Source organism: Necator americanus, chromosome II (genome assembly GCF_031761385.1).
Source record: "Necator americanus strain Aroian chromosome II, whole genome shotgun sequence".
Taxonomy (NCBI): Eukaryota; Metazoa; Nematoda; class Chromadorea; order Rhabditida; family Ancylostomatidae; genus Necator; species Necator americanus.
Window position 1 is genome coordinate 30808777 of NC_087372.1, and position 12605 is coordinate 30821381.

Here is a 12605-nt window from a genome sequence, read left to right on the forward strand (position 1 = left end):
TTTCCCGAGAAATAAATTTTGCTTTGAATTTACGTTTAATTTTCTTTACTATTATTTTGTGGATCAGACATGCGATAGTCGGAGCCGGTGCTCCGACCCACTTCACTTTTGGACGGTTGGTGAACGGACCCCTTTCACTTGGGCTGCACCCCCGGTCACCGGGAGAAAAAAGGTAGACAGTTTAGCATGTTGAGAGATGTAAGAAATTCGACTACGACTTCGTAGGTATTCACTTCAACGTAAGAAGCAAATGGACGACGGAACAGTCGGAAAAGAAGGAATATTCATTCATAATCAATAATTAAATAAAATATTGTTAAGTATTGTAATATTGAGAATAAAATCTTAGTGACTTACCCGTCTTGTGATTGCAGTATCGCGGAATTTCGCTGAAATAAACAGCTAATATTTCCGTCCAGAGGGAAAATCGCCTGGCAGTGAAGGGTATCTGGAGAAAAAGAAAGGATATAGAAATAAGGAGTTGCCAAGAAGGAACCATCGAGCAACAGAGCGAGAATGTGCAGTTAGAGCGTGATTTTTGCAGCAACAGAATTTCGCTGAAATAAACAGCTAATATTTCCGTCCAGAGGGAAAATCGCCTGGCAGCGAAGGGTATCTGGAGATTCCTCGGAACATGGCGAATCTAATGGTGTACAACACTTTCATTGCGCTTTCGTCTCCGCCGAGAAATTGGCGCCTAAAATGAGGCATCAAAAATGAGTGTTTTCAGTCTTGAGCACATTACTTTGTTGAATGACAAAGAATCAAGAAGAGGATAGCATAGAGAGGTAGAGGAGGAATTTCTCTACAAAACGGTACCAAAACTGCCATTTCACATTGACCACTAAGGAGAAAAAATTGGACCTGAAAATGGAGATTGAAATTACCAAATTGGGGAGCATGCGCAGTTGTAGATTCTCCGGCCCAACGATCCGAGCCTAATGCTTAAGCATAGGAGGGGGAGCACGCCAACGTTAGCGTGCTCCCACCTCTCTTTGAGAAAACTACGCATTTCTGCAGGTCAACCGAGTTACCTTTGTATAGATTGAGAAATTCTAGAGCAAATATGTACCCTTCACTCTATTGATAGGTTTCCAAATAAACAAGTTATTTAGAAAAAAACCTGTTTTTTGGCTGCAAAAAAGCAATTTTTTTGGGACGAATTTTCTCAATCCGGTCAGATAATTTCTGTATAGAACAACGAAAGTTAGGGCAGTTGTGTACCCTTCAGCGTATTTCTAGGTTTTCAAATAACTAAGTTATTGAGGGTGAAATTTGCTCGTTGAGGTGACAATGCGACTAGTTGTTTTGCGTTGTTTGAGGCTCGTTTCTGACTCCTTTCCTTGCAACTTTCTTGTAGGGGGTTTCCTTCTTCTTTCGCTGTGTGTAGCGTTAGAAACATGTGCCTTGTAATTCTTTTTATTATATCTCGAATAGTAAAGTGTGTGCATTATCCCATGTGATGACTTATCAGGCGGCGCGCTGCAACAGATGTTCGCTGACCTGCCGACACATCTGTTACATCTTTTATGTACTGACCCATTTTTTATGTGCGATGCTTACAACAGTGAGGTTGAGTACAGCACGTATTTTCCTCCCTTCTTCACTGTACTTTCATAACATGCATCCCATTTTTCTTTCTTTGCTTCTCATCGAAAATGTCATTGCCCCACCATCTTCCGATAATGGTCAGAAAAGAAGAAGTAGACTTAAGCGGGATTTTCGTGTTGGTCAGAAGAGATGTCAACCACGGTTTTCGGAAATATCCACTCTGTACTTGGGAACTAATTCACAAGATAACCAGAACGACTTCGACGAATTTCTTGAGATCGATTTCCCTAAGGAACAGTGCGCTGGAACCAGAAGGCCGTCACTTATGCCTTATCTTATCATGGTTTTCGACACCAAACCAAAAAGTCGAGAGCTAACAGGTTCTTTGCTGTAGAGTTCCTTGCATCAGAGAACATTGCAGCCGAGTTCACTTTATTTTGTCATGGGAAATCAAAGTGACCAGAGCAAGCTTCTAAACAGAGAATTTGATGTCCATTATACTCGGTGTGAAGGAAACGCGATGATCAATGGAACTAGTTATCACGCAAAACGCCCGAAACGCTTTCGGTGGTACGCCGACAAATGAGGAACTATCGAAGTTTCCCGTTGTCTTCATGCTCATTGAAACACTGACAACTCCGGGTGATAAAGCCTCGCTAAAGCGTCTAACGAGGGATATCTCGTATGCCGAGACATCGTCGGCGAGAGCGGTTAGACTCTGTTCCGAAGACACCGCAAAGACTCTCTCAAGGCCACAAAATTGGGAGGTAGCATTCAAAAATGCGGTAGACGTAGTGGTGGTTAGCAGGAACACCAGCGCGACGAATCTTAATGCATGTTTGACGCATTTCAAGAGCGTAACATTAGGCCAAGCATGGTGGGAGTCGAAGTGGGCGATGTCAATTTCTTTATGTATGCCGCCGACAGAGGATGAATCGTACACGAAAACGTATGTGTCAATGTTCTGGAAAGTTTCAACGCACACTCCATAAAGAGAGAACGAGAGCAGTCGTATCTACGAAGATTCGATGAGCAGTCAGGCTACGTTTCCGCATCTGTTCAAATTTATCACCCTCTGACCGAACAACAAGCGCAAGGGGGATCTGCTGTGCGCGACTTGGGTTTTGATGAGCCTATAGATGTTGACGATGTGAGAGGAGAGCCTGCAGCTGGGGGAGCCGGGCCAGAAGGAAGTGTAGAAGGACAGGCTGGAGAGACACGCGGAATAGCAGTGGGCCGCAGAAGAGGAGGGACCACAGAACCTCCAGAAGACATCGGCGAAGAGGATAAAGAAGCGCCCATTGCTGCATCTGTAGAATTTTCGACGTTCTCTTATGAGGAGAAAAACCAGATGATGGAGATGCTACGATTTTTTTATCGGCAAGCGTTCAGCTCTGAGAGACAGCAGCATAGGAAGGCTCGTGAAAATGCCAAGCAAGCGATGGTGGTTTACGAAAGCACAAGAAGAAAGAATTTTATTCAAAACGATCTGGACCTACTGCTGACCTCAGCGAACTTCCGTACATCCAAAGAACAAGATAACGTGAGGAAGCTAACAAACGAAAAATTTCAATACTTCAGACCTATTTTCACTGGTGAATGGATTCATGGCAAGTGGATGGTGAAAATCCGATGCGAACGTCGTTATGAAGCGCTTAGAGGAAGAGAGCAGCCTGAATCTTCAATGTCTGCAATATCGCAGCGAGAGGGTATCCCATTAACTGCAGACAGCGAAAACGTTGAGAAATCACATCAAAGTTGGACATTCAGTACACCAACAAGCTGTGGCAGCTTGCGATGCAAAGAATAATGACCGAGTTAACAGGTATCTGGACGCCGTCGATAGAGCTCCCAATGATCCTAACACTGCAATCGGCTGCCTGTTTTTCTTAGCGTACACTGCTGCCAAAATGTATTTGCCGCCGTATCAGTTTCCAACGTTGTGCCAAGCTGTCTCGAAGATGGGTGTAGCAATCGGTAAAAAGCACCGCACAAGGGATGGATTCGTAAAGATGACCATGGTTGATCAGCAAGCTGATGAAGAAGAAGAAGCTTGTACAGTATCTGTAACAGAATCAGTCTCCGTTTTCTTTGGTGGCAGACACTTCAACGGACCCTAGCGGCAAACAAATTCTCCTTCTCTCTGTCCCTTTTCCGGAACGGAAATCCTTGCATCCCACAGCGGATTTTTTGGAAGCACTTGAGATCACTGGAGCGGAAACAGGAAGAAATATTTTTGAAGCTATTTACGCTCACTTGGTGGATGTAAACCTGGTGAACGAATACACGTGGAACTTGGTAGCGGTGGCCACAGACGGAGCGTCGAACATGATAGACGAAAGAGGTCTAGAAGGCTTACTCAATGCGAATGTTTCGCAATCTCGAAGAGATACCCTTTTGGAGAGAGATGCAACACCAAATGAGCTGAATGCTGTCCCAACTAAGCCCGTCATCTGGATACATTGTGTGGCTCACAAAATCGAACTAGTTCTATCAGATGCTTTCGCTCATACAGAGGAAGATTTCAGCGCTTGGAGAATGTTTGTAACTAGGTACCTCAATAGATTGCGCGTCTTCTTCGCCGCACCCAGACGTCAGAGAGTTCTTTCCGAGACAGGCCGCACAATAGCAGCCGGTTTCCTGAAACTCAAAAGAGTTATCCAAATACGATGGACATCTTCAGAGCACGGAGCGTTCTTCATCTACCGTTTAAGCCCACTGAAAATGTCAACTAATGGGTGCTCTATTTCAGAGGCGATACTAAGTTTTCTGAGGATGTACAAGCATGTTTGGGTTGCGCTAGAGGGGATATCTCAAGCTCGAGATTCATTTGACATTCATGAGCGACGAAAAGCGATTGCATTTCTCTCCGTCCTGATGTCACTGAAGTTCTACAGATATTTGGTGTTTCAACTGCAAGTCTTAGAGGCCATTACAATATCATCAAAAGAAGCGCGGATGATTTTTCTTTCTTTTTATGGGATGTTTTTTTCTACCGGCAAAGGTCTTTCAGAGTGAGTCTACGACGATATGGAAAGCTCAAAGTGATGTAGACGAAGTAGTTTCTCAGCTGTTTGAGATGGCGGAAACACCTCATAAGGACAAAAGGACAGCAGGATTCTTGTCATCTATCCTCTGCAAGCGTGCTATTGATTTTGGTGAGGTATGGCGTATGGATGATAATACTTCTCCATCGTGCAATAGATGGTGAGTGTTCAGGCAACTTGCCCTTGTTTTCCTTCGATTTTTGCCCTACTTGCAGGTTTTGGGTAGGATGGGAATATGGAGGGGAACTAGCGGAACACATACATTACAAGATACGAGACGAAGCCCACACACTGGAATTCACTCACAAAGTTCCACAAGGTGTACACATGCGTCGACCGCTCAGGTCTGTTCGGCGGCGATAGGAAGAGCGAGCCATCGCGCAGATCTCCTCAACACTAACCAATGAACGAGAGATGTTAGCTGCCTTTCCAGTTGGAAGAGGCGAGAATGTAGGTTTTGATGAGGAAGCTTCGAGAAGATCCATTGAAGACCTTCGGACAATTGAAGAATTTCAAGCGGCAGCTTTTACGAACATGGATATCAACAGGTGGAACATTGTCGTAAATAGAGTGACGAATGCCCTTAGATCTCCTTCGCAATATCGGGAAGATTCAATTTTGCACGCTACCGCAAGTTTTTCGCCAGAGAGTATCATGACCTGCGACGGAAACCAGTCTGTCGCCAGAGAACGTTTGTCTGCTTTCTTCGCTTTTCTCTCTAATATCATAGAGAATTACGTGGAGGAGCTGTCTCAAAAGCTGCTCTGCTTCCTGCAGCCGTAAGACTTGACATTGACAAGGCAAAAGTTCGGATGAAATACTTTCTTCCGGTACTCCGTACTTACATGACTGAGTGAGACTCTCGTATTGGAAGACGGGATAGGTTGCTAGCATTATTGTCACGAATAGCATCTATCGCTACCAGCACTGCAGAAGTTGAGAGAGGCTGTTCTATATACTCAGTAATACGTGAGCCACAACGAAATGTCACCGCTGTTCCGCACTTGAGCAACTATCTGAGGTGTGCGGGTCTTACTCCTTTCATTTTATTCCTATTCATATTCTTCTAGTTACAGAATCGCCATCAATGATCCCGATAACTTGTCTCCCTACGAGTTTCTGAATTTTCCAATGGAGTGGGTCGCTGAGGGACATCAATTATCCGACCAACCCGGCGCTACAAGCACCTGGAAAGAATTCTCTGGAACGCATTCGAGAGGAGGAGAAGTACCAGTCTATTTCCAATCCAGACCAGTTTCATGCTCAGCTCTATTTTTCCCTTTCTGATGAAGACGACGATCATACTATATAATAACGCGCTTATTCCGTGTGTGTGTGTGTGTGTGTGTGTGTGTGTGTGTGTGTGTGTGTGTGTGTGTGTGTGTTTGTGTGTGTGTGTGTATATATGTGTGTGTGTTTTTGTCTGTGTGTCACGAAAATACTCCATAATGATGCAAAACTCTACAGCGGTGAGGTGCTGAACCATCACCTTGCACCTGAAAGGCGAGCACTCTACCTTTTCACCATTGTCTAAATTGGGTAGATATGCATGTTGGCTTTGATAAGGCAAGTTAGTTTCTCTCATGTTAGTGAGAGTAAATGAACTTCATGTGAATGTATACTTTCAGGTTTGCAAACTATCATGGTATATGATAAGGGGCTTATTCAGCCACGTGTGTGCGTCTCTGTATGTGTGTGTCTCAGTCAAGAAGTTCCAAAAAGAGAGGGAATATTATGGCGCCGGTTCGGTGCACTGGACCCTCAAGGCGGTAAAATTGGGGGAGGCAGGTACTGTGGGGTCGAATTCGTGTCCTGGAGCCAGATAGCTGTAAAGTGGGGTGGGACGGGTTCAACGGGGTTGAAATGGTGCGTGGGAGCCCCAACCCAGTAGAATGGGTTTCTGTGGTTCCTTCGCAGCTTTCAGCATGTCTCCCTGATGCTGCTAACATCCTTTCTCCAAAAAGAAGAAAAGCACGTGCGAACGGCGGCTTAGATACAATACATAGGAGCCAACGTTTCCGCGATCTGACGTAGAACCCTATCATGTTAGCACTTCGTTCTTTGCTAATAGCTGAGAACGGAGGAAACTCATACTTCGAATAATGTTTCCAAATTGTGGAGATTTGAAAGAAACATAGATGTTAAACCAAATTCTATCGTTCTCCAAATATAGAACCGGAAACCGATTTTATGGTTTAGGGAAAAACCATAAAATCTTTCATCTATGCTTAAATTTCCGGTAAAAAAATTGAAGCGTTGATAGAAAAAAACAATACTAATTTTTCAAAAAATGTCGCTACTGTTATTTCTTACTGATCGGTGAAGGCGAACGAAGCGAGCACGACAATATGCCTGAAGTCCCGCTTTAGCCGGACATTCAGGCTGGTCAAGAATAAATGAGATATGATTGAACATTCGCAGGTGCATAGCGGGGCGAGATGCAGACAGGACAGACGCCGAGTGAGTGTGCGCGCTGTACTGAGAGGCGCAGAGGAATCGGTGAGTGTGCGCGGACGCGACGTGACAGGCGATGGAGACGCAGACCAGTCAACTCCTCGGGGAGGATAGAGTGCATAGCGGCGCGAGACGCAGACAGCGCAGACGCCGAGTGAGTGTGCGAGCTGTACTGAGAGGCGTGATTGCAACATACATTTTGTAGAAAGCTTTACTTCATAAATAACACAACATAACATAAATAACAAAACGATAACATAAAGAACAGTGGCCATGTCTTCACTGGATAGAGCACATCCGACTGCTCGGCTCGTCCGGCTTACAAAGCAGCACGCCTCTGACATCTCTACGAATTCTATCCAGACGCCGGGATACTATAGGATACTTCCTTATCATCGCGAGGTATGCAACAAGTCCAACCAATAGAACTGCTGGGAACACCACAAAAAATATGGTGACCAGAATGCAATAAAGAAATTTCCTATGTAAATCATTTAATCAGCTTTTTCGAAACAAAATTTGCTGAAACTTTGAATGAACCTACCATTAAACTATGTCCGAAGAATTCGATGGGCATCCCATCATTTCGTAAAGACTATCAGAGTTGAACATCTTTCCTGTGTAAACAGCACTAATATAATTGCAAATTACATAAATATATAATTTGGATAATTACACAACAAAGAACTGATATAGATAAGTTCCTGTCTCAAACAGAGATAGGGGAATTGCTACACGAAACACTTGGAAACAAATTTATTAAACGTTTCATCTCTTATTGATGACCCTATGCAGGGCCCAGTTAAACTTTCTACTTCTATTCCAGTTGCAGCAACAAATCACAGTAATGAAGAACATGACTGCGAATGCTGCTGCAATTCCAAGCAGTACAGCTCCACCAACCATTAACAAGAAATACAGCTGAGATTGTTGGGCGACGTGACCTGAGATTACAAGACTGTAGCTAAAATGCTCACTAACTCCATGTCAGCTGAGGACATCCGACAGCCTCCCTAAGTTCGGCACGGTACACCATAAATCCTTCGTCGAATTCCTGATTCATAACAAATAGCAAATCTGAAAGCAATGCATCAAGTGCTGAAACTACGACATATTCGAATTTTGAAGCAAATCTAAAAACACATCACAGAACTAGATATGGGTAAAACTAAGAGTCAAGGGTAACGTGAAATAAGAAAGGAGAAATTAGGAAAACACGGATTCAGCAGATTACTTCTACAACTGGTTGGGACCAATGACCTCTACTGTGAGGACCTCATATCTGGGATCGATGTTTCGCCTAACTGTACGCGTCTTATGACCACAGGATAGATTTCGTAACTCTGCAGCAGTGACCTCACACTTATCCGTCCTCTAGTCACTAATACTATGGTCCCGCCTTCAGCTGGTTGTGCTTTTTATTTTTTAATTATTACTCCACCCATTTCGCATTATCCACATTTCTACATTTCAACTTGCTTTTTAAGATTCGTCCGCATAAAATTGGTACAATAAATTTTTATAGATAGAGCAGAAACCCATTTTTCTCATCACGGTCATGTTCATCTTGTTCATCTTAACTCTTCTTACTTAATTCTGATTATCAAATATAAACTGATGTCTGTTCTTCGTGGCTGTTACAAAACATACTTTTCTTTGATTTTTCCAGAGCTCGAGACCATGCCTGTCACATGCACATGAGGGCCGACACCAAGAAACCACGCCAAGTACGAATGATTCTCAAGATCTAAGGACAACAGCAATTACCTTGGTGTCATCTTTCTTTTTCTTCGTATCTATCTACATCATGAATGTAAATCTGCGAATTGTCCAATTTCTTCCGATGTTCCGTTTACTCTGATATGCTGAAACCGTTTTAGAGGTACGCTATTCTTTGGATAAAGAGGCTCCTGCAGACGCTCAACATAGAAATGGGAGAGAGAAAAGAAGCAGCTTCAACGCTGCCTTTAGTCCTTAGAGGGGAAATGCCATCGCCTGCGAATGGTTCTGCTTAACTGGTTTGGACAACTTTACTTCTACTCATCCACATAGTGAGTTTTTTGAAATCGTTTCCTGCTCTTTTTTGCTTTACTGACTTTGTTCAGATGCGATTTCCCGGCTACTTGTGGAGAAGATCCAGAGGGACCCAGTAAGCAGATGCATAAATATATATGTATATTTAAATATAAATATATAAATATTTATATTTATATTTAAATATAAATTTATATAAATATATTAATAAATGATGTTTTGTCCCTATCTTCTTAGTCGCATACCAACCTTACCTATGATGTGAGTTATGAATTCCGTTCGGTCCCCTCCAGCATCACTTTCAACGGAGGCTATGAGGTCAAGCTTTATGAATCTGCTGCTGATCGCAAAAGTTGCATTTTACATTTACATAGTGTGATTTAAAAGTACATGCAAATGTAATGTAGTGTGCAAATGCCAAATGTTGTGATAGAATTATATGTCGTAAAACATAGAAATATAAAATGTAAACATCTGAATTTATAAAATGTATAACACATGTGTTAGCGTCTCTTCCAGAGCATACAATTGTTCATATGATTAAGCACATAGGACAACAAAGAATGACAGAAGGTGCAGCATAGGATGTCAAAAAAGAAAAAAAAAACTGAAGAATAAAGAAAACGTTGGAGTTACAATGTCGCAGTTTAGTGGCATGCACTAGAGAACATAATGTACAATGCATTTTGTATGCCGTAAGTGCCTATGTGGTGCGTGTATGGTGCACATCCCACAACATGTTCGATCCATAGTCCTAGCTTTCGAAATACTCACTAAAATCTTGGCGAAACGTGAGCATCCTCATGGAAAACCAAGTCACACGACTCACCGCCATCACTGCTGTGTATGGAATGCGAATACCTGAAGGGGAAAACGTAGTATATCTAGATAATACTGATAAACCAGAAAAGCCAACAGCTGACGAAGGATACGTGCACAAGAAGGGATTGACCAATGCAATTCTGAAAAAAAAACGCATAGCAACAGCGCGCTTTTCTACAAATTTTATTACTTTGGCGCGAAATCCAGTTTTCAAACAGCTGAAGAAATTTGCCACCACAAAAAAAGTTGTCGAAATTTTGAAAGCTGGAAATCACTCCTCAAAAGGTCCATAAAGTACGACAAGGAGTAAACCATTGTTTCGATACACCAAATTGTATATTTTCTGAGAGCTGTTTTCGTAAGCGTGAACTTAGGCGTTGTTGTGCTAATAAAATGGATTTTTCATTTTTCTAAGTTGCTGCTAACGGTATATGACAGTCTATTGCCATACGTCGAATTCAACCTTCTATGCAGTGCAATTTTTCTGCAAATTTCACTAGGCTCCTGAACTAAAATTGCAACAACTTCATCTCGCTTTTTTATGCTATAACAGTGCTTTCACTAGCACGACCCTCGCTCTAAACTACAGCGACTATGCACATTTTGTTTGTACATATTGCGGTTTACACTCCTGGAAGTAAATTTTGCATGGAAATCCTGCTTTGACAAATTGTCAATTAAAGCTAAAATTTGGAAAGACAAAGAAAACTAGTACTGAAGCGAACTTCAACAAAAGGAGAAATATGCTGAACTTTTCAAAGTTATATAATAAACAATACAAATAACGTCCTACATGAACAATACTGTGTACAGAATTTTTCGTGAACAAAAGGTGATATTATTCCTGCACCAGCCTAGTATTACTCAGGAAATGACAAAAAATGATGAGAAAATGATTATTTTGTAGGCTGTATATTCTGTTATCTGATAGCGTAAAAAATTTTAAAAATTGAAAAAAAAAACAGAAAAAAAACATTAAACAAAAGTAAAAAAAAATGAAACAGTAAATATTAAAAGTAATAACGCAAAATAAGTAAAAGTTAAAAAAGAAAAAGAAAGAAAAATCAAAATACTAATTATATAATATGCGGCTCCTATCCGCATCTGGTCAGAAACAATGACCCTTACACAATCTATTAAGTGTATACAGCTGCATCAAAATTATCTGTCCACGCATATCGAGTCCTCTTTCTCGCTTACATGACATCAAGCTAGAAATGTATGTGATGATCAGTGCTTCCGGTCTCAATAGCTCCAATTTTTATTTTAATTTAACTGCTTAACTTTTTCTCGAATGGCTCCCCAACTCATTCATTGGCCATCGTCGATTTAGTATTCGAAAGTGACTATATCATCCCAATAAATTTATGCACCGGATTTTACGGGGCCGCGTATATGAGTCTGATTGCTACCTGTCCGCGGTGCCCTTGCTTATACTAAATGCAATCAGATGTTTGAGTATACGGTCTCGGTGAGCACGAGCTATATACGTACCTTGCACAGCTATGTTGCTGGTATTATCAGGTATATCAGAAAGGTGTTGCTGTCCAGCACACTGCCTAAGCGCAACCCAAATAGGTTACGTACTTAGCGATTCTTGAATTCTTCTGAACATCTCTCCGTTTTGTTACTCTGAACTGCTAGACATTGTTCACATGAGAAAGTAAGGGTCACCGCAGTGTCATAGGCTGCTCTCTCGAAACCCCAAATCTCGCAGAATATGAAACAGTGAATATGGATAGATTCTGTGCGGGGTCTCGTTGTAAACCGAAGTCTGGGTAGAGCTGTGTTTAAAGGCATCACTCCATGAATCTGAGGTGGTGCGGATTTCAAGTGGAGTATTCGTATACGGGATCGTAGATTATGGAGAGAAGGGTGATCCCGTCCATTTCTTCCTAATTGCCGTAAAAAACGGTCCGGAAGATGCGGGTTCGAGCGCCCCGGTGCGCTATTTTCCGTACCACCTCAGATTAGTGGGGCGATGCCTTTAAGAATTTCCGGCGGGGCAGGCGATGACACCTTCATGTGACACCAGCGGACCAATTAAGTAAAATAAGTAAGTAAATTTAAGCAGCTTGATTGGGCTAAGATCGGTCGTCGACATCACCACGTGAGTGGTTCAGTATCCTATTTTGCAGAGACAGATTTCTCAGTGTAAAGTGGTAGTTTACGCAGCGTAAAAAAAAACTGTGAAACTATATGGCGGGAAAATTTCTCACGCAGAGAAAAGAGATCGATGCAGCAGTTCCTCTTTACTTCTATATTTATTTGAATTGTTATTAGAATTTAAATTTTAAATTATTTATATTTCATACATTGTTCAGAACAGGCTAAATTTATTCGATTGTTCGTATATATATATATATATATATATATTTAATAAACATATATCTCGAATAAATTTAGCCTGTACTGAATAATGTATGGATGCACTATTAGTCAACATTTATAATGTATACTTGCGTTATTTGTTCCTTGTATGCTTCGTTCATGCACACGCGGATAACCGTGGAGTGAATAGTTGAATGAATAAATCTTTGTTGCACTTTTCCGCTTTGTTAACTGCTCAGATCAATCTTATTGGATGCAGCTCTCCTGAAGAAGTATTTTTCTCTTACCTTTTGGAGAACATATGTGAACAATCGACCAACGTTGACGTAGAAATAGAGAAAAACAGAGAATGATTATTATGATTAC

The 12605-nt window shown here is 41.8% G+C and overlaps 4 protein-coding genes across 5 annotated transcripts; 3 read left to right on the forward strand and 1 right to left on the reverse strand.

Moving 5' to 3' along the window:
- Positions 1 to 1621: 1621 nt before the first annotated feature.
- On the forward strand, positions 1622 to 1945 carry RB195_019998 (uncharacterized protein; the record flags this gene model as incomplete). Its single annotated transcript, XM_064188103.1, has 1 exon — positions 1622 to 1945. One exon carries the CDS (start codon positions 1622 to 1624, stop codon positions 1943 to 1945), a length of 324 nt encoding a protein of 107 aa, XP_064043984.1.
- Positions 1946 to 2078: 133 nt separating this feature from the next.
- On the forward strand, positions 2079 to 5885 carry RB195_019999 (uncharacterized protein; the record flags this gene model as incomplete). 2 transcript variants are annotated; one of them, XM_064188105.1, is made up of 9 exons in its annotated part: positions 2079 to 2500; positions 2575 to 3260; positions 3322 to 3645; positions 3734 to 4455; positions 4565 to 4758; positions 4814 to 4942; positions 5329 to 5451; positions 5524 to 5619; positions 5675 to 5885. In XM_064188105.1, the coding sequence occupies 9 exons, from the start codon at positions 2079 to 2081 to the stop codon at positions 5883 to 5885; spliced, it is 2907 nt and encodes a 968-aa protein (XP_064043985.1). The 2 variants fall into 2 exon arrangements, with proteins under 2 accessions (XP_064043985.1, XP_064043986.1); XM_064188104.1 differs by lacking the exons at positions 5329 to 5451; positions 5524 to 5619 and having other exon boundaries at positions 2079 to 2261; positions 2546 to 3260; positions 3322 to 3528; positions 3653 to 4455.
- Positions 5886 to 6907: 1022 nt separating this feature from the next.
- Positions 6908 to 7327, reverse strand: RB195_020000 (uncharacterized protein; the record flags this gene model as incomplete). The annotated part of the gene is made up of 1 exon (XM_064188106.1): positions 6908 to 7327. One exon carries the CDS (start codon positions 7325 to 7327, stop codon positions 6908 to 6910), a length of 420 nt encoding a protein of 139 aa, XP_064043987.1.
- A 980-nt stretch (positions 7328 to 8307) lies between these two features.
- Positions 8308 to 9067, forward strand: RB195_020001 (uncharacterized protein; the record flags this gene model as incomplete). Its single annotated transcript, XM_064188107.1, has 3 exons — positions 8308 to 8358; positions 8722 to 8823; positions 8933 to 9067. The coding sequence occupies 3 exons, from the start codon at positions 8308 to 8310 to the stop codon at positions 9065 to 9067; spliced, it is 288 nt and encodes a 95-aa protein (XP_064043988.1).
- Positions 9068 to 12605: the final 3538 nt, after the last annotated feature.